This window comes from Pagrus pagrus, assembly GCF_965226575.1.
Source record: "Pagrus pagrus genome assembly, chromosome: 7".
Taxonomy (NCBI): Eukaryota; Metazoa; Chordata; class Actinopteri; order Spariformes; family Sparidae; genus Pagrus; species Pagrus pagrus.
In genome coordinates, this window is record NC_140191.1 from 1,719,431 (window position 1) to 1,739,973 (window position 20,543).

The following is a 20,543-nucleotide window of genomic DNA, read 5'->3' on the forward strand; positions in this document are numbered from 1 at the left end:
GGACTGAAAGCAGACCTGAACCTGACGACCTCAGAGGTCTGGATGGTTCAGAACGCAGCAGCGGATCAGAACCATTCAGTGTTTTATGCTTTATGAACCAACAGCAGGATTCAACAAAACATCTCTGGAGCTTCACAGTAAAACAGAGTTGCAGCATTCTGCTAAACAACTGAAGCAGCTGGAGACTTGATTTAAAACGGAAAAACAAACATAAAATGGCTCCATACGGCCAATTTGGCGTGATCCAAGTCTCTGGGGACGTTATTTACACTCTTGATGTGCAGTCGAGCTCGTGCACTCGCTTCAGACGGGGTGCATGCTAACACTGTCAGCTGAGCAGCTACAGAGAAGATTTCATCTCAATAAAGGGTGTAAATTAGTCTTTTCAGATCAGTTAGTGATCTCTGGGCTTCTGGAGACTTGGATCACAGCAGACGAGCTGTATGGAGACATCTGATGTTTAAATCAGGAGGAGATGATGACTGAGTTTGTATTTTTCTGTGAACTGTTCCTTTAAACTCAATTAAAACTGATAATATTTGCATAACTCTTGTGATCACATGATTTGAATGATAAAAAGATGACTTCAAGTCAAATGGCCTGATATGTTTGGTGCAGAAGAATCAAACAGGAACCGGAGAGCTGCGTATGAAAACATTTATTATAGGCTAATGAGAGATCACATGTATTAACTATTACAGTTCGAAAACAGATGACCCCACTTTTTAATTAGCTTTTTTTGACATCAGAACAGAGTGAATTGATCTGTCATACATCCAAAATACAAAGAAGGAGACCAGTTATGTCGATAAATAAAAAGTTAACCCTAAAATTCCTACACCTTTTTTTTTCTTTTTGGCAAAGTGCTGTATTATTCCAGTAAACTACACAACAAAAAAAAGCAAAACACGTTTTAACACTTGGTGAAAAATAAAAATGCCACAAAATATTCTTCACACTTTTTTTTTTTTCTTTCTTTTTTAAACAAACAAGGAGAAAAGAGGTTTTGCTACATCATTCTGTCTGGTTTTGTTGAGTCATTATAAAAGCCGTACACTGTGTGGGCGGGCGGCGGCGGCGAGAGCGAACAAGCTTCCTCCGAGTGGTGCATAGTTGGTTTCTGATGTCTGTTTGTGTGTTTTTATTCATCACGTCCACTCGGGACATTAAAAAAAAAGAAAAAAAAAGGGAGTTCAAGTTCTTCATTGATGCATTGTCATTACAACATTTCAACCTGGAAGGCACGTGATCCACAAATTTCAAGGCATTGAACAAAAACATTATAAATCCCTGTTAGTTTGATGATGGAGAGATGAACTGAGAACAGAAACTAAAAAATAAAACATGGAAGGCTCCCGACAGCAGGAGGAGACGGATCAACACCGTCCGTCTCCTCCAGTCCCTTCTGTCTTTAAGTTTGCCTTTTTCAAAAACATCAAAATAACATCGTCCACGATTGCAAAGCTCAACAGCAGAGAGAGAAAGACATTCGAGAATTAAATGAAAAGCTTAAATACACCAGAGAGAACCACTCAGCTATACCATTATTTACAGCAAACCGTACAGACGCCTAACAAACGTTTGTTAGTGCTTTCTTAATAATGCTACCGTCCAATCAGCACGACCACAGAGACAAACTGAAGTCGGGTTTGACCGGAGAATCAGAACCACACTGCAACAAGTCTGAAATCTTTACAGAGCTTTAAAATCTGATATATCCATTCTGAAGTAGATCTGTAGTCTGACATAAGTCACAACTATGAGCTGAGGAGTCATTAAATACGACTCATTTAGTAAGTCGTGATCGTGACTTGTTTGTCATTCCCAACATTTAACAAGGTATCATTTGTAAAATATGGCCAGAATTCAAAGGTAAAACATAAATAAAGGCGGGCAGCACATCACCGGCTCCTCGGCTGTGGCTCGCTGCTGTAGGCGTGGAGCTCGTGGCTCTGCAGCCGGAGAGTGAACACAGCTGGACCCCGGCCTCTGAGGTCCGTGTGAAGACAGAGGACACGGTACAGAGGTGATTTACAGCGGCTCTGACCAGGACTGTGACTCCGGGGACGAGAAGTTAGCGTGCTAACTTCTGTAGACGTCTCCGCACAGAGCAGAGACGTCTCTGACAGAACGTCAACACAGTTGTGTCTTCACACTGTTCAAAATGTTTGTACTAAATTCTGGCCCTATCTTACAAACTGCCCCTTTAACTTCTCTCCACAGGATTCAGTCGCTCTGTCAGACGGATGGTTTCTGTCTGTCGTCCTGCAGTGTGGTGAACAAACACTTAAAGAGTTAAACAACAAATAAAAGAACATCAGTATTATAAACTAGTGAACGTTAAAAGATCATTGCTACTTTTTTGGTTTAAATATTTTTAACAGTTTAGCAAAATGTAACTAAGTTAACATGGAAAATAGAAGAGTTAAAAAGCATTTAGTACATTTCTAAAACCATGTTAGGTACACTGGAGCAACAAAAACAGAAAATATACACATCGCTGAAAAAGACCAACAGTTTCTCTCCATCTTGATGGGTTTCCAACAGTCGACTGAGAACGTCAAGTGTTCATTTTCACAGTCCTGGGACCAAAGATACGCTAAACTAAGAGTCGATTATTTCTCACAAACATTTTCACGAGGGAAAGCTCGCTGGGACAGAGCTGGAAAAGTCCGAGCACGCACAAAGAATCATCAGCCGTCAAGTAAAAATCTGCATTTCCTAAAGAGTAAAGGTGATTGGTTGTGACCCTGAGAAGTGGACTGCAGATTCATTTAAGAAACAAACAAAAAAAAATAATAAAAAGAAACAAAATCTTTTTCCGTTTTCTTTTTTTTTTCCACCATCGTCACGCTAACACAACTCTACAACCATGCAACAGATTGCACACTAACATAACCAAACATACCTAAGCAAGATAGACGCATATATACCAACTTCATACTGATATGTAAATTTGTTTTTTTCTTTTCAAAAAATATTTTGGAAGTTTTTTTTTTTTAAATACATTTTTTTTTCTTCTACATTTCTGTTCATCTCAAAGCTACCGTTAAAACAAGGCGTTTAGTGATATTTAACCCAGTAATTTTTACCGTCTTTTTTCTTTAAATTTTTTCAAAAAAATATTGTGAAAAGTACTGAATTACAAAGTCAGAGGCAGGTTCAGCCGGCGGGGCAGGACGAGCGAGAGGACGAGGAGGTGACGCTGCAGGAGATCGAACTTCAAGGCAGGAAAAATCCCTTCAACATGTCGTAACACTGAGGAAACAGTCAGTGGTGACGTGCTCTTTAGTGAGGTGTGTTATCCTTTGTGGATCCAGTCAAATATAAAAAAACATGAGGTAACGTCAGGAGGTCCCTCAGATTTTGCGAGTGAGGACTTCTCTCTATAACTGCAGTCATCAATCACAAAGGAAACAGAGAAACTGGAAATAGAAATACAGAAAATAGACTCAAAGGCAAAGCAGCTGCAGAACAGGTTTGATTCTCTCTGTTCTGTTTCTCAGTTTTCAGTTACTGTTTCACATGAAAACACCTGGGCTGTTTAACTTTGCCTTAATGTCGCTCAACGTTTGTATCGAAGCAGAAATTTAAAACATAAAACTGGGCCACTGACCACAGACAGACTTAAAAAAACAGAACAGTGGACACTGAAGCAGCACTGTCCCTTCTATAACTCCTAAAACACTCGATCCTACATTTCCCATAATGCAACTTGATGTGATCTTTTCCTCTTCCTGCTCCACATAGACACAGTCAGAGTAGCACTCATCATAAGGCATTGATTGTTTGACAGGTTAATTAAGTGGAGCGTCCCTTTAATTAACCTGGGAAAGCTGGGAAGGCATTCTGGGAAACGTAGGAACTAATTTTTCTCGAGCGATAACAGAAAAGGCAAGATCGTTAATCTCAAACAACTACAGATGTCTGATAATACCAGTGGTAGAATATTTGAGGGGATTTTTCCTTTAACGTTTTGCCTCATCACTTCCTGTATGACATCACTACGGGCAACACTGCGGGGCAACTACCACAACAGTCCTGCACTGATTAAATGGCGACGTTGTGCTGATGCACTGAACGAGTTCGAGCGATTTGTGATCTGAAACGTCTCCTGATGTTTCTGTCCAAAAGGTCACCAGGCAGCAAAGACACCCCACCGCCCTGCTGTGACATCACCGTGACATCATCATCACATCCTGCCACACTGTGAACCCGCCACTGAGTAAAGTGACCTACAGCATTGATTCTACACATTAAGTTGTCCATAAAGAACAAGAAGAGAAAGAGAAGAAGAAGAAGAAGAAGAAGAAGAAGAAGAAGAAGAAGAGGACGTCACCGTGACGACTCTTCTGCTCTGTGATTGGACACAAGCCGGTCCAGCGGAGGGAGAATCAAACATGGATGACAGGAGTTGGAGGGGGAGGAGGAGGGAACACGTGGTGACCCTTTCTTTCTCAACATGAAGGAGGAAGAGGATGATGAAGAGGAGGAGGAGGAGGAGGAGGAGGAAGAGGATGAGGAGGAGGAGGTGAGAAACCGTTCACCCACTGGCCACATGAGCTGATAAAATAACAAATAAAAAATCATCAGCCTCTTTCCCTATTTCACCGTCCAATCAGGTTTGAGAACAGATCGGGGTGCGACTGATGGCTGATGGTGTCGATCGACTTGTTGCTGGTGTTGATTTCTTGATAAGAGAAGAAGAAAACAGAGGTGTGTGTGGCCAGTGTTGGTTTCCTGTACTGCTTAAAGGATTGAGGTTGATGATGATGATGATGATGATGATGCCGATGTCGTCAGGACGCCTCAGTAGTTGAGGTGTCTCTGGCTGGGCTGGTGCAGGTGCACGGTGCCGGCCTTCTGCGGGCGCAGCAGGTTGAGGCGACGCAGGGCGTTGCGGGACAGCGGTTGGGTGCGTTGGGTGGCGTTACCTGCCCGCTGCTGCAGGAGGCCGGCACGGGCGGAGAGCGCCGCGGCGTAGCAGGCGGAGTGGAGGCTGGAGCGACGCGGGACGACTGCAACCTCCGGCCTGCGGGGGGGCGACAAAGACAGAAGCACAGAGCTGTTAGATGGAGGCGGGTGGATTACTGAGAAAATCAACAATCACCAAATTCCTACAAGAAAACGGGAGCAGCAGTCTGACGTCACACAACAATGGCAGCAGCCACGAGGAGCGGGCAGGATGTATTTCTAGAGGTCATTTTCTAAAGTTTAAAGACTTTGTATGATAACTGTCGGTGTCCCAGCCCCACGTCCTGTCTCAACAGGAAGTGAAGTGGTCATTTCATCTCGTCTTTACCTGTGACGGGGGCCGTCCAGAGCACGTCTGCCCTTCTCCTTCCCACCCGAGGCTGTCGGGGCGGAGGCCATGTTTCCGGGCAGCAGGCCCAGCTCCAGGTCGAGGGAGCGTGGCAGGGGGTCGAGGGTCAGTCTGGGGGGGCTGTGGTGGGCGTACACGGACATGCTGGGGTGCTCGATCAGCAGATTCTCCAGAGGACTCGTCTCCAGGAGGACGGGCTGGCTGCCGCGGCCGGTGAAGCAGGGCGGGGGGGTGACGAACCAGCTCTCCTCCAGAGAGCCGACGTCCAGACGAAGGAACCCGCTCTCGTCTTCATCCTCGGTGTCGTCCTCATCCTCATCCTCCTCCTCCTCCTCCTCCTCCTCCTCCGCCCCGCCGTCTGGGTCGGTGTCAGCCGTGGAGTTGAGGGAGGTGCAGGAGGCGTAGCGGATAGGGGGGCTGGCCATGGGGGAGGGGATCATCACCAGGTCTTCCTCGTCTTCCTCGGGGCCGACGGTGGATCCAGAGAGACCGTCTCCACACTGAGAGGAGCAGGCTTCAGCTGCAGGGAGAGAAAGAGTTTACAAAGTGATTTTAACTGTACAGGATGACCCTTTAATTTCAGGAATCATTGAAGTCTTTCATCATGACATTTACTTCACCATCTGTTGTTTCTGATACTTAAGGCTTCATTAGCATTTTGTGTTTCAGTGCAGTGTGTGTCCAAAGTCAGGAGGGTTTTTATTTTCCTCTGAAGACCTGGTGTGTCTACAGTCTGTTCATATGCAGCTGTTCTCTCATCTGACAGCTGAAAGCAGCTGAATGAGGACTTTCTCTCGTGGACGAAACAGTTAACTGTCATATAAGAAACAAGAAACCAGAAAATATTCACATTTAAGATGCTAGAATCAAATAATTTTGGCCTTTCTTTCTTTAGAAATGTGCTCAAAGTAGTTGCAGTTTCAGTGAAGTGTCACTGCTTTGAAAATGAGTAAGTATGACAGCTGGATGTGATGCCTTCAACCTGCCAGCAGGCGGCACTGTGGTCTGTCTGTGCGGCAGCAGTGAGGCCTGTATGTAAACAATCAGCCGGAGAGCTGCGGTGTCACACGTCCGTCTGAAGCCACAGCCGTGTTTCTGTTCGCGTGTCTGCAAACTGTGAGCTGCTGAACCGTCTCACAACAGCTGATCCCTCCCTCCGCGCTGCCTCCGCATGAAGCTGCAGAAATAACCTGCAGCCTTTTGTTTTTCTTCCCACACCGCTGCACATCAAACGCTGCAGTTTGCAAAAAAACAGAAATCAGCTTCTAATGATTCACAGAGACACAGGAAGTTATGAGGTGGGGAGGCAACATGAGCTCAGGCTGGCAGACTGGAGGGTAAAAATAACTGTGACGACTCAGCAGAAGTCTGTTTTATTTCAGTTCTGTTTATTCTCTCCAGCACTTCAATAAAGACTGGGAATTAATACTGGGGGCATCTTTAACGCTCAAACCCTAAAGAGTTTTATTTTTAACTCGGACACGGCTGCAGGAGTCCTCCATCACCTCCATCCGAGTTTCCTCCCTGACCTCGGTCCCCTCGCTGTTAGTATGTAAGTCGCTGTGTTTACGTGCATGTCAGCCAGCGTGAACATGGCTGTGACTCCCAGCAGCTCACTGAGGAATCCGTGTTTACCCACAACAGGCCTGAGAGGCTGCAGAGTGCTGACTCAGCACGCAGCAGCTGATCTGCACACTTTATCCTCCCAGCGGCAGGACGACCCCTCGCTGCCCGAGCTCTTCCTCTGCAGGCTCGGCTGTGAGCGAGGAGCAGCAGAGTTTTTGGAGGCTTTGGCAGGCGGTGTGTCGGGTTAATGAGGTCGGCCTGGATAATGAACGAACCGGCTGACCTTCCAGGACTCTGGCTCCCAGTCTGCAGTCCGCACAAACAGCTGATTTCACTTGAGTCACGACTCACCAGAGTTTGTAACATGAGATCATTTTAAAAAGGCCTTAATTTGTTTTTGTTGCACTCATGGAGACAGACGGCACACATGCAGGAACATGTGACGGCCCGCAGGACTCCTGAGCGACAATCATTAGCGAGTCATGTGTTTTTTGCTGCTAGTATTTGCGATCTGTGTGGAAGCAGCGACATGCGTGCAGCTCTGTCGTCTGTCCACACAGGCCGACATGTTCACGCCTGCTGTGCACGCTCATACACTGTGGTCTGCAGGCTGCATGTCTGCAACATGGCTGCGCAGATGCAGTAAATATAATCTTATCTTTGAAAGGTGCACTATGCAACTTCTTTTGCTCCTGTAGTCCTTTATTCTTGACTTCCAGATGGGCAGATGTGCTGTTTTTGTTCTCACTCGACTATAATTCAAACTCAAAAAGCCAGTTTGCTGTAATGTTTAACTAAATATGGCTTTAAAGTGCATCTAACATGTTTTTCCAAGCTGTTAATCCAAGCGTCAGGAGCTCTGTCCTACAGGCCTGTAAAAAGTTGCATAGTTAACCTTTAACTGATTCAAACTTCTGACCTTGTTTACAGGCTGAGTTCTGGTTTTAATCTTTACTGCCTGTTTTTAATGTAAACCACTTCTTAAACTTTGTTTTGTGAAACATGTTTCAGTACAGGTAAAGTTCTTCTTCTTGTTTTTGTAAATTGTTTGTTATTTTTTTGGTTTGCATCTGAGAATGAGAACGTGACGGCAAAAAACTGTTAACGTCAAATAAGTTAAAGGAGCAGTTTGTAGTTTTGCTGAAGATATTTAATGAGCAGAGAAAGATCCTCATTGGCTGAAACAAACAGCTTGTTTATTCACTGATGGAAAAGATAAATATTACTGAGTTTTGTATTATTACCTCATTAATAGTTTAGAGTTTTAGAGTTTTAATTACGTCTCCAAAACTACAGATTGCTCCTTTAACCTCTTGGATTAGATTAAGTTAACTCGACAGAATGAAGCTTTTATTACATTTAAACCTGCAGACTTCTCCTGTGCAGCCCCAACATTTGGTGCTCCGTGAAAGAAACACAGCACTGTATCCAGGTGTGTGTGCGTGTGTGTGTGTGTGTGTGTGTGTGTGTGTGTGTGTGTGTGTTTATCTGGAGGGGTGTCGGAGCGGCTCTGTGCCCATACATGTCCACCTCCACAGGCCCAGAACGGGGAACTCCGGCTGCACCAGGATCTATTTTTACGTCCTCTGGTTCCCCAGACGCTTTTGTTTGACCTGTTTACAGGTTGACTTCCATAAACTGCCTGATGGCACCCTGCTGCACCGCCCCTCCACCCTCCACCCTCCACCCTCCACCCAGCCGGCCTCTGTTTCTCCCCCCTCCCACCTGAAGTATTCACACGGCGGTGGAATCGGAGACGGGTCGAGTCGAATCAAGACCGGCGGCGGGTGAACGGAGGGGCAGACCAAAGCTGTGCTGAGCTTCACTAAGAGCCACCTGGAAGTCAGTGCAGTGTGTCATGTTTCTGTTTACAGTGTGTGTGTGTGTGTGTGTGTGTGTGTGTGTGTGTTTTGACTGGGGTCTTTTTTATCTCAGAGACTCAGCTGGAAACTTGGCTCTGCCCTCAGCAGCCAATAAAACAGTCTAAAGTTGCACTGTGTCGTTCTCTGACCTGCTGCATGTTCATGTATCTGCTGACTGGCTTCAATCAGAGTTTTGAATCGATCTCACAGTTTTTATCAGGTTGATTTTGCTCCATTTGCCTTAAAATTATTTTTCATAGAGTTTCATAGAGGAGGAAAGAAACCAGGAAATATATCGCCGACTTGTTGCAGCTCTAGTTGAGCGTCCTGCTCGGGGAATATTTACACAACACTGTCAAAGTGTGTATTTTCTCTTCACCTTCTGTTTACTTTCTACTTTGTGTTGTCACCACTGTGTGAGTTTAGTGTCAGGGGAGCATTTTATTTGAGGTCTCGTACGTTGTTACAGGTTTTGCCTGCAGCGTGTTGACAATGGTTTCTGGCGAGGAATTAATGACTTTTCAAACCAATTCAGGATCTGGGGGCTGACTTGGATTACTCCAGACGAGCTGTATGGAGCCATTTTATGTTGTTTTGGTTGTTTTTTTTACATTTTAAATCAAGTCTCCAGCTGCTTCAGTTGTTTAGGAGGATGCTACAACACTGTTTTGCTGTGAAGCTCCAGAAAAGTCCAGAAACAGGAGATTTCATTTCCTTTTAGTTGTTTTACATGAACTACCTCCACGTTGCCCAGTTGGAAGTGGATTTTTACTAGTTTTAACGCTCCTCTCATGAGACTCACCCAGGTAGTTGACCAGGATCCAGTCTTCATCCTCCTCCTCCTCTTTGCCATCTCCAGGTCTGTTGCTCCGGCTCAGCTCCTCCACGTCGTCCCCGAACAGAGCGCTGGCGAACCTCTGGAACATCCCTGGACGTCCTGCGGGGGCGTGAGGCTGCGGGAGGGGCTGGGGGAGGCACGTGGCTCGGGGCGACGGCGGGAAAGCGTGGCGCACACTTTGGTCATCAGCTGCGGGGTTCACGGCGGCGGGAAGGCTCCGGAAAGGTGCTAAAGTGCATCAATAAGGTGTGGTCATGGATCATCTGAGGGCCAGCAGACGCAGGCTGGACATCGCTCGACGTCAGGATCGTTTCGATGAGTGCAAAAGTACAAAACAGGCCCTGAGAGGAGAACAGAGAGAGGTTTACTCAACACAGGTCTGATGGACAGAGTTCAACAGAGATGCTTTTCAAAGTCAAGTTTGAAACAAGTCAACGTACACGTCTCTGAATGTTGAACAAGAACGTGTCATATTTGCCTGTGCAGAGACATGTCCATTTTACATCACTAAAAACATTTTCCACCTCACAACAGAGCGTCACGTCCCTCATGACAGGGATAATGAAAACAGCATCACTGCAGCCATGTGAGGGAGATGTCTGAGACATACACCGGCATGTAAAGGTGCAAAACACACATAACAAGGGCTGTAACGCCGCAGACACACTCTGATCTCCAGGCCTGATTCATGAGCCCGTATGAGGCTGTAAAGTCAGGCAGGATTAATTTCCTGTCAGAGCCGATGGAGGCAGCTGCAGTTTCCTCCGTTATCGAGCTGATGGAGGCGAGCGGAGAGAAGCTGTCCTCTCTGTGTTTGAATAAAGAGATGTGCTGTGTTCAGACGACACACAGTCACAGCTGGCCGGCAGCCGCTCTCACTGACGGCTTTCATGGAAAGTGTCAGCAGACAGAATAAGAAAGTGATCGGTGTTGACGTCCCGCTGCAGCTGCTGTATGAAGGGAAGGCAAGGAAGCTTCGTTTGGCATAATATAAGTGGATTAAAGCCCGGTGTGTAACGCCGCCCTCACTCTTTACATCTTTAAATCTACTTTTACAGTTTCAGTTTGATTAACAGATGACAAAAAGCTTCATGTTCTCATTCAGTCAGTAGGAACAGTTCCTGTTGTGGCTCCTGTGCTAGCAGTGTAAACACCAACACTGCCCCGCGTGGCTTACTGAGCTAATTACCTGGTTGCAGCTAGCAGCAGTTAGCAGCTAGCAGCAGTTAGCAGCGTATTCATTGAGAGGTGCCCAGGTCTCAATATTTGTGTCCTGGAACCAGCAGGAGGAGGAAAGACTGATTATCTGGGCTGATATTTTTAATTTTTTCAATAATTTGTCTCATTGTTTTCTGTGTTCGATTGCTGATAAAATAAACCAATCAATTTATCAACATTAAGATTAAAATTGCAAATATTTGCTTATCTAAACAAATCAGTGGTTTGAAAGCTGAGCGACACAAACTACAGTAACAGGAGGAACAACTAGAAATGAAGAACGTTTAAAACCCTGTAGCCTGAAACGTCCATGGAGGTCGTCATGGGAGACTTATCTAACGTGCAGATACTATTTTTTAATTTAAGGGGCAGTATGTAGATTTGGACAAGAAATTCAAACTCAGATTTTTAATATTTACAATATTAAATCAGCTAATAATACAAACTTTATGCCATCAGTGAGTAAACGAGCTGCTCTCAGAGGAAAATAATGTCCCAGAACACTGTTTAAAGCTAGAAAGGTGGCAGGGTCCGCCACATATAAATAGAGTAAAAACAAAGTTTATTCAGTCACGAAAACAAAGAGAGTTTGTTTATTTAGGCAGAAAAAAATCAGTCAGTGAAGATCTTCCTCTGCTCATTAAAATGTCTTCCCCAAAACTACATACTGCACCTTTAAATGAAGTAGGGTAACAGGTATGAAGGACACGCTCATAGTACAACTATAATATTATATCATAGATCAACATTATGACTGTGAGTGACCTGTGTCACACCTTTGTTTACATTAAGGTTCATGTAAACAAACCTGAAACAACATTAAAACATATTTTAGCCGTTGTTGTGAGTCAGAAAGTCTGTAAATCACTTTGGGTGCTGAAACACGATAATTTCAATAAAGTGTTTTTAATATAAGTCGACCTTTTGGTTTGAATGACAGATTGTGTCTTTAACATTTAAGCTAGCTGTTACATTAATAATCACCACTAGGAGGCCAACATGGACATTTATTTTTCCTGAGAAGACTTGAGAAACTCAAATGTCGGATTTTCTATGAACGCGCGCTCGGTTCGATCCCAGCTGCGATGCGTTTAATTCCTCGTGTGCCGGCTCGTATTTCTCTGTTGTCAGATTCATTACATGCAGCGGGGAGGAAGCGCGCTTCTCCGGGAGAACAAAAGCCGGAGTCGTCCTCTGTAAACAGCGAGCAGCTGCGACGGAGACACGGACAGAATAAACTGTCACACCAGCAACAACAGCAGGCCGATAAGCTGCTGCACCTGCTCTGCTCCAGCTCATCCACACATTTCAGGGATAAACACCAGAAATCATTGTAGTCAGATCATCGTGATCAGTGAACACAAAGGGAGGCTCCTCTTATGGGCGGCTAACGTCCAAAGGAGGTAACTGAGTCACGGCTGTGGCTTTCTGTTGAGCAATTAATACATCTGTTACATCATGCTGCCATTGTTTATTCACACAAGTGTCAGATAAACTGCAGCAGAAGAAGAAGAAGAGGGACGTTTACGATCCGTACATGTGATGGAAACAACAGGACAGTGTGTAGACCGGCAGGATTACACTGAAAACCCCCGCAGGGATCCAATAATCAGGGATGTAGAGGAGGATAAGAGACACATTACCTGCAAGTTGGCAAACAAGAGCTTATCTGAGCAGAAACTGAGCTTCATGACGGTACATTTAAATGTAATATCAGCTGAGGTCAGGCTGATGTTAACTGATCCTACAGGTGTCTTTGGTTTGGGACAGGTAATGATTATGTGTGTTGTCATTAATGTTTATGATGACTAGATTGATTGTTTAGCCTTCAAAATATTAGGTTTTATTATCAGTTTGTGGAGAGTAAACAGTCCCAAACCAGAAGATAATCACCTGACAGTGATATAAAACAGGTGCAAGAGGTGAATTGTCAGATTTGAGAAGACAAACAATCATAAAATAGTGATAATGTCAATCAGATGTCTTCAGGTGTCTTGTTTTGTTCGACCAACCGTCTAAAACCCATCAACTCTGACTTTAAAAAATGGTGTTGAGAAAAGCAGCGAATCCTCACTTCGAAAAAGCTAAAAACAAGAAATGTTTGACATTTTTACTCGATAAATGACCAAGTCTCAACATGGTTGATGGTTAGTATTCACATCGAGGGAGTGATGGATACATCGGCGTACATTTGTTTGCGCTAATGTGGTTGTACCGACCGGTCTGTGGGACAAAAACAGCCGAACTGGTCCAATAATAATCTGGAGCTGCTGGTCACAAAGGGGAAGGGGAGGAGGCTGTAATCCGACCCCGGCTGGGCAGGACCGTCTGCCTGCTAAACTTTTACATCCACAAATATGTTATGACAATATTTCCCATCATATATCAGGAAGTTCGTGTCGTCAAAGTTGAGGGAAAAACACACGAACACCGCCACAGCTAGCATAAACAGCCTAGCAAGATTAAGCTAACAGCGCAGAGTTAGCCGAATAAAAACGCATCGCAAACGTTTAATAACGCGACGCAAGTTGTTCGTGATCGTCCGTTTCTTCCAGTAAAAAGCGGCTCCGCTGTAACACGGAGGAGAAAAGCGTCGTTAGCACCGGAAGGAGAGGCACCGGGGCCGTTAACGGTCAACCGGGAGGAAAACAAAGAGCTCACCTGCGGCACACGGAGAGGATGTAAACGCTGCAGATCGTGATTAAAATCCTTGAAACTGAGGTAGATGCGTTACTTTTCGAAAAATAGAAAAACGTGAGGTTTCTTCTCGGAAGAAATAAAATATAAAAAGGTTGTTTCACGGACTGAACATCGGGAGTCACAGTGCGGTTCAGCTTCTTTCTCTCTTTTTTTCCCTTCAGTCCGTTTCCTCCTCAGTCCCCCGACTGCTCCTTCTTTTGTTGTTGTTGTGGAGCTCCAACAGCTGATCGCGTGACGTCGCCAAGAGCAGCCTATCGGAGGGGCCGGGCCTGGAGCGGCTCGGCCAATCGGAGGCGGTGTTACGGGCTGTCACTAACCCACGTGACTCCCCCTCCGCGCTCCTCCCTCCTGCTCCTGGAGAGGGCATGACTGGGCACAGCTCTGCAGGAGCAGCACACGTCCGAACCCCACATCTGGGTTTTTTTCCTCAAGAACAGACACATGTTACATAAGCAGACCAACATCCGGGTCAGGCTGCAGGGTCTCCTGTCCTCTGAGTGTCCACACGAGCCAGTGAATGTCAAGGCTGGAGTTAGATTTACAGTTTGAGTCATAAAAATAGTCACTGCAAATTAAAACAACATGTGGACGGTTTCCAAACGCTTTGATCAGAGCAGAACTTTATGACCCGCTTCACTGAACCTGTCCCATATGAGGACACAGTTACATAATGACTGACAGCTGCTGTAAACTATGGACAGCAAACACAATATTTTTAGCCGTATTGATGAAGTCTGGGTGAAATTAGCTGCTGGATTTGTGTCAGCGTGAGACATTCACTGGTGCCTCTTTTTAACTTGTTTCATTTATTCTACTGTCTGTTTTAAAGGTTGACTACACTGACTTTATACATTAAAGTGTGTTTACAGGTCGAAAACCTGGTACAAAGCTGCATGCAATCGCTCAGTGGCTCCGTTGCATTGTGGGTAATGTAGGCTCCAGGTTTTGAAAGGGAAGAATAAAAAGAAGTCTCATCTCTGGTTCTGCTGTTTTGATTTAGATCATTTGTTTTTAATTGTCCATAATGAGTCCAACAGTGCCACAGAGGACAATGCAGGACCAGTGGAGTGCCTCAGTAACCTGGTGCCTACATTACCCACGATGCAACTGAGCCACTGAGGAGGAAAGTTATCAAGTATCAAGAGAGTTAGCATAGATATTAAAGTTATTAATACAGCAGCACTGTAGTTACACTGTGCTAAAGCTGCCTGCTGACTTTACTTGAATGTGTTTCAGAACCTGGCAACCAAACAAAAAGGTACAATCACTCTTATCTGCAGTAAAATAGCTGTGTGAGTAGCATAGCAAGCATTAGCATGTTGGACACAGTTTGAACAACAGACTGCTGCTGCTGTTGCAGCTCATGAGATGAAGACTCATCACATTTTGGGGGAAATGCTTCGTTCGAACAAGCAGCTCAACATGAAACCACCAGTTCAACGTCTCAGTCTGCACAGAGTGAATGAACAGCTGCAGCAGGCTGATCACTGAGCTTCAGAGGTGTTGGGAGGTGTATTTTTGAACTTTTAACAGAGCCAGGCGAGCTAATCGTCCTCCTGCTCCATAACTGAATGTGGTAACACGAACTTGAGCTCCATCTTCTCATCTCGCTCTTGGCATGAACACTAATAAAGGAGAGCTGTCGCACAGCAGGAGTTCACCGCCACCGACAGTGTCACAGCGTGACTATTATAGCTCTGAACTGTAACAGAGAGAAGTGCTCGTTATGGTTTTTAAATGGAGTTTATCGGGTGAAACTCGGTCTGAAACCTGAACATGAGCTCACGAGACAGTCAGATAAACTCTGCAACCACAAACAGCCACTTCACAAACGAGTTAATTACAGTTTACCATCAGATGATTTCCAACGTCGAAGGAAAGAAGGAAAACCTGTTTGGACGCTTCAGAGCTGCAGGAGGAAACAGTGCAGGTACTTTTACAGTACTTTAAGTACTTCTGCTTTACTTGAGTACTTTAATTTCATGTTACTTTTTACATCTCAGAGTGAAATACTGTACTTTAGTAACTAGCTTCAGTTACTAGTTTATTGGATCATGTCTCAGACAGTTCAGAGGCATTCAATGACTCGATGACTCGATGAAGGTAAAAGTGGCTGAATTAAGACTGAGGTTTGGTGTGACGTCGAGCTCCTCCACAGAGGATGAAGCTCAGGATCGGATATTTGGGTCGGTGGGGGGATATAGACGCCGTCGCCCTCAGAAGGGGAACATGAGGGGGACCAGCCTTCACCTCCTCCCCCTCCTCGCTGCCCTCCATTCAATCCATAATCTGGGGGAAAGGCCACAAGCTTCAGACAAAAGGACTCAGGGAAAATGGAGGCTGCTCAGATTTATGTGGGACTGGTGCAACATCTCACAATCTGTACGTTTTACTCTCTTCATCATCTAAACGTAGATGTTTCCCAGCTGTGAAGGTTCCTCACTGACGGGTCCTGAACTCTGTTTTCAGTCTCCAGACATTAAATAAACTTTATTCAAACACTGAAGAAGCAGCTTTAATTTGTTTTACATCTAAAACTGTAGAAAAATGATCCATCCTTCATTTTACAATATGTTTTCTCTTTTCCCTCAAACTGTGGAGGTTATTACCAAAATCACATTTTGAAATCTGAATATTTTTACACCTGAACTAAGATTTTCACATGTGACATTTTATATTCACATGTGAATTACATACATGTGAACGTGATTGCGAAAACAAGATTGCATGAAAATTGCTTCTTCGCATGTGAATTTCACATTTTATCACGTGCTCGGCTGTTTTCACATGTGAACTAACATTTTTCGTCGGCGTGTTTGAGGACGATGCAGTAAAACGGCGTCATGGCGACACACAGAAAGCAGACAGACGGGACGAGTCTGTCACCGTCTGCAGATTCTTGTCTCTGCTTGTTGACTTCAGTGACAACACACCGGACATCATGCATGACGACTGAACGTTAGACTGTAACTGCAGGAATGTTGGTATTCAGCCACAGACGAGCCAACGTGAACACGTCCTACAAGCCTCATTATCACCACGCTGTCAGTCTTTCTGGATCAATCTGCACGTTGGTGTTGACCTTTGAACTTCACAGTCTGAGTCTGACTTATTTCAAGTATTTGGCCAAAAGTATACGGACATAACGTTTGCCATAGGTCTGTGTTTCAGGTGTGAACTCCCGTTAAATGGATAAAAAAATATGAACTTATAAAATGCAGCTTTTTTCTTTGGATTTCTCAATTTTTTTTTTGTGGGTCAAATTTCTGAAGCTGTGACGTCGTTACGCCTCTAAAAACAGGAAAAAACACTCTTTGCTTGAACTGCTCACACCTACATTAACATGCAAACTGCAAGAATAGATGGATATGTTGAAACTAAATGTGTCTTTATGGTAAATTTTTGATATTAAGTCGTGACAACACTGTGTTTATGGTCTAGTTAGGTACAAAGACACGTGGGGTTAAGAAGAGACCGTGTTGTAGATTAAAATACACGGCTGGTAAATGTCCTGACGTCTCGTTAAAATATTCAGTGGAGTCACGTTTACAAATGTTGAAACGCCGTCTTGAACGGTGGCCTCCTGCTAAGCTGTCACATCATCACCCCCTCCTCCTCCTTGTGATTCATTTTGGGATTAATAATCATGATTTAGTTTCATTTTCAATGAATCTGCAGATTATTTTCTCGGTGCATCGATGAATCCTTTGTTCTGCAACACGACCAGCTGACCATCCTCACTAATGGAAAGAGGAAGCGTCCCTAAATAATCTGGACAGTCGGTTCCCTCGTGCACGTGTTGTTTAAAACTGAACTTTAAATCAACACTGGCTCCAGAACAGAGCGCCGTGCAGAAAGGAGGAAGTTACTCGCCCTGCGTGACGGGACGGGAAGGGCAGTCAGCACTTTGTATGTCGACACCCTGAGCATCATTCACAGCACGAAGAAACACTGAGGACATTTAGTCCAAATGCTCTGGGTCCAGGTGTGTCCACAGGTGAGCTCTGATACCTTTTAGCTCGTGTGTCTTTGAGAATCAGAATATTCATGCTTTTATTTTTTGCACTTGTGACACTTTATGATCTTACACAGCAGGATTTAAAGAGATTATTCAACACCATCTTCAGCTGATGGAAATCATTTTAATCTAGTTTAGTTTAGTTTAGTTTAGTTCAGCTCAGCAGACCGAAGGCCAGCGGAAATAAAATTAAAATTAAGAAACAAAAAAAGTCTGAATACACAGACTGAGCTATGCTCTGTCAAAGATGAATGGTGGTGTAGCTGGATGACGGCATGTACAGCATCAGAATAGCAGCTAGCAGGCTCAGTTTGTACAACTTGACGGTTCAAAGTTATTTAAACTTATTCCCAAACCCATGAAACACTTAAATAGAGAGCTAGTGTTGTCAAGCTGACAGATTAGCTTGCTCGCTAACAAGCAACCAGGGATAAAAGTTCAGTTTCCATCTTTCTCTCACTCGTCTGCATCCGTTCTGTATATTTACACTTTGTAAATGTTCTCGTCCTTTTTAATGACCTCGACTCTTGTGTCTTTTTATATCTGACTGATGCAACAGCCTGCAGCGTTTCTGACTCCTGATGTGAGACGGGCCGAGTTACACTTCACTGTGAAATGTGCTGCGTCTTCACGACCGGGTCAGATGAACTGAACAGAGGGGAGGATGAACGCTGTGATGACGGACAGACGGACAAGTCAATGAGCTGCCCAAACATTCCTTCACAGAGAGCTTCATTTTGTGTTGTGTTAAATATTAAATCTCTATAATGACAAAAGGAATTATTTAAAATCTTAAATCACGTGGTGATGATCCCAGAAGGGATTCACAGGAGCTGAACCTGGCTGCTTCACCTTCACCTTCACCTTCACCTTCACCTCGTTCCAGTTCACACAACAGAAAACTCAAGCTGAACATCCATGTGGAAAAACACACACAGAAGCAGGACAACATGTCGCTCTAGATTTTTCCATTCCCAGATAACAAGGTCACACCTGTACCGCTCTGACACCACAACACTGATAAGAAGTCCTCCAGCGCTCCCTTCCTGTTTTCCTTTCTTTCCACAGCGTTACATCACATCATCTCCGGCCGGACTCTGACCTGCAGGCTGAACGGGGACAGGAAACACACCTGGATCCTAAATGTACAGATCACAGTGTCCCAGGCACTTTATTCTTTATTATTTTACTGCATATATATCCTGTTTGAAGAGGCAGAGAAAGAAAGTTCACTTTCAACGCCCTTAAAAGGACCAGTTCACCCAAAATAAATCCAGTCATCCTCCTGATGATATAAAGTCAGGCTCAGCCATCATCTCCTCCTGATGATATAAAGTCAGGCTCAGCCATCGTCTCCTCCTGATGATATAAAGTCAGGCTCAGTCTCGTAGTCCACAGAACATTTCTGGAGCTGCACAGCAAAACAGAGTTGCAGCATTCTGCTAAACACCTGAAGCAGCTGGAGACTTGATTTAAAACGGAAAAAACAACCTGAAAAAACCTCCAAAACCTAATTAAATTAAATTAAATTAAAACTTTGCCGAGTGAACTGTTAGCACTTCCTGTTTGTAGTGAACCTGTGGATGTACAGACAACTATCACTGGATTACTGTGATACTGAAGAAAACTTAAAACATGATTTTTTTAAGGCAAGTTCTGCACATGTAAGGAGCGTCTTTTTGGGGGGATTTCTAAGCAGATTTATGGAGTCATCACCTCCTCCCTCCATGCTGATGTAAAGTCAGGTGAAGTCCACAGAACATTTCTGGAGAAACGACTGAATCTTAAATCTCGTGAGGTGTTTTTTAATATTTTCGTCTTTAGTGGGAACCAACGGAGCTGAGAGCCACAGACAGGAAGTGAACGTGAAGGAAACTCAAACTTTCCACGTTAAGATTTTTGTGCACAGACGAGGAGATGTTTGTCTCCCGCTGACAGACGTCTCATGTTCAGCCGGCTTCACATAAATTGAGACTAACTGGAGTCACATCCTCTTCGTTAGCCGTTACTACAGCTCTAATGAAGCACACGGTGTTCAGCACTGTGTGTGTGTGTGTGTGTGTGTGTGTGAAGAACAAAATGTCCGTTAACCAGCATAATGAGTGATCACTGTAACACATCACATTCATCGATGCACAGTCGCCTTCCTTCTGCTGCGTCTTTATGTAATCTGGCTAATGTTTACTGTGTGTGTTGCACAACGGCGTCCTCTGTGAGCGCAGCGGGGGTCAACGACCTCGTGTTGTTCTCACTGGACACTGACTCACTGATGCTTTGGATAGAAAAAGATTTACTTCATCAGGAAAATTAATTCATCGTCTCTCATTATTTCTTTCTATTATTAAGGAACAGTTCACCCAAAAAATGGAGAGTTCAGTGATTATCTCCTCACGCAGGGCGGCAGGAAGTCAGTCACTGTGCTGAGGGGTCGGCTTATATAATGATGTCGTAGTAAATAGTGCGCGTCATTCATGTTTTCTATTAATTTGAACATGTATCTGCTCATTATTTACAGTGATTTACAACAGTTTGAGTTTTGCACTCCAGCAGACAGCAGTCGTCCCAGACTCCCTTAAAGAAATGCTCAGTTTTGTGAGTTGTTGAGTCAGAAGACACATTATAACCTTTGTGCCGCTCTGTTTCTGACAGAGTCTTAATTATTTGGACCTTCATGTAAATTCGGCTAATGGTATAGCCTCGTTTCAGGGGGGTTTCCATCAGCATGGAGGGAGGAGATGATGACTGACTTTACATTTTCTTGTGTGAACTGTTCCTTTAATATTTTCTCAGATGTTTGAACGTTTTAAATTTAAACCTCTACTTTGTTTTTAGCGTCTCTCAGGTTGTAAACACTGGCAGCCTCTCGGCTCCTGTTCACAGCACCTCCTCCAGCTGTTGACGGGCCGGTGTCAGTCGGGGGTTCAGCGGCCGGTCTGTCGATCAGGACGTAAACATGCGGACAGGAATGTGGGCCGGGCCCAGTAACACACTGACCTCTGTGGTGAGAGAGTTCACAGC

General features: G+C 44.5%; 1 protein-coding gene across 1 annotated transcript; it reads right to left on the bottom strand.

Annotated features, from left to right (window-relative positions):
• Window positions 1–642: 642 nt before the first annotated feature.
• On the bottom strand, window positions 643–13,688 carry tp53inp1 (tumor protein p53 inducible nuclear protein 1). Its single transcript, XM_084356784.1, has 4 exons — window positions 13,469–13,688; window positions 9,554–9,930; window positions 5,303–5,843; window positions 643–5,032 (listed from the first exon to the last, which is right to left on the bottom strand). Exons 2-4 carry the CDS (start codon window positions 9,675–9,677, stop codon window positions 4,810–4,812), a joined length of 888 nt encoding a protein of 295 aa, XP_084212910.1. The 5' UTR covers window positions 9,678–9,930; window positions 13,469–13,688; the 3' UTR covers window positions 643–4,809.
• Between the last annotated feature and the right edge of the window lie 6,855 nt (window positions 13,689–20,543).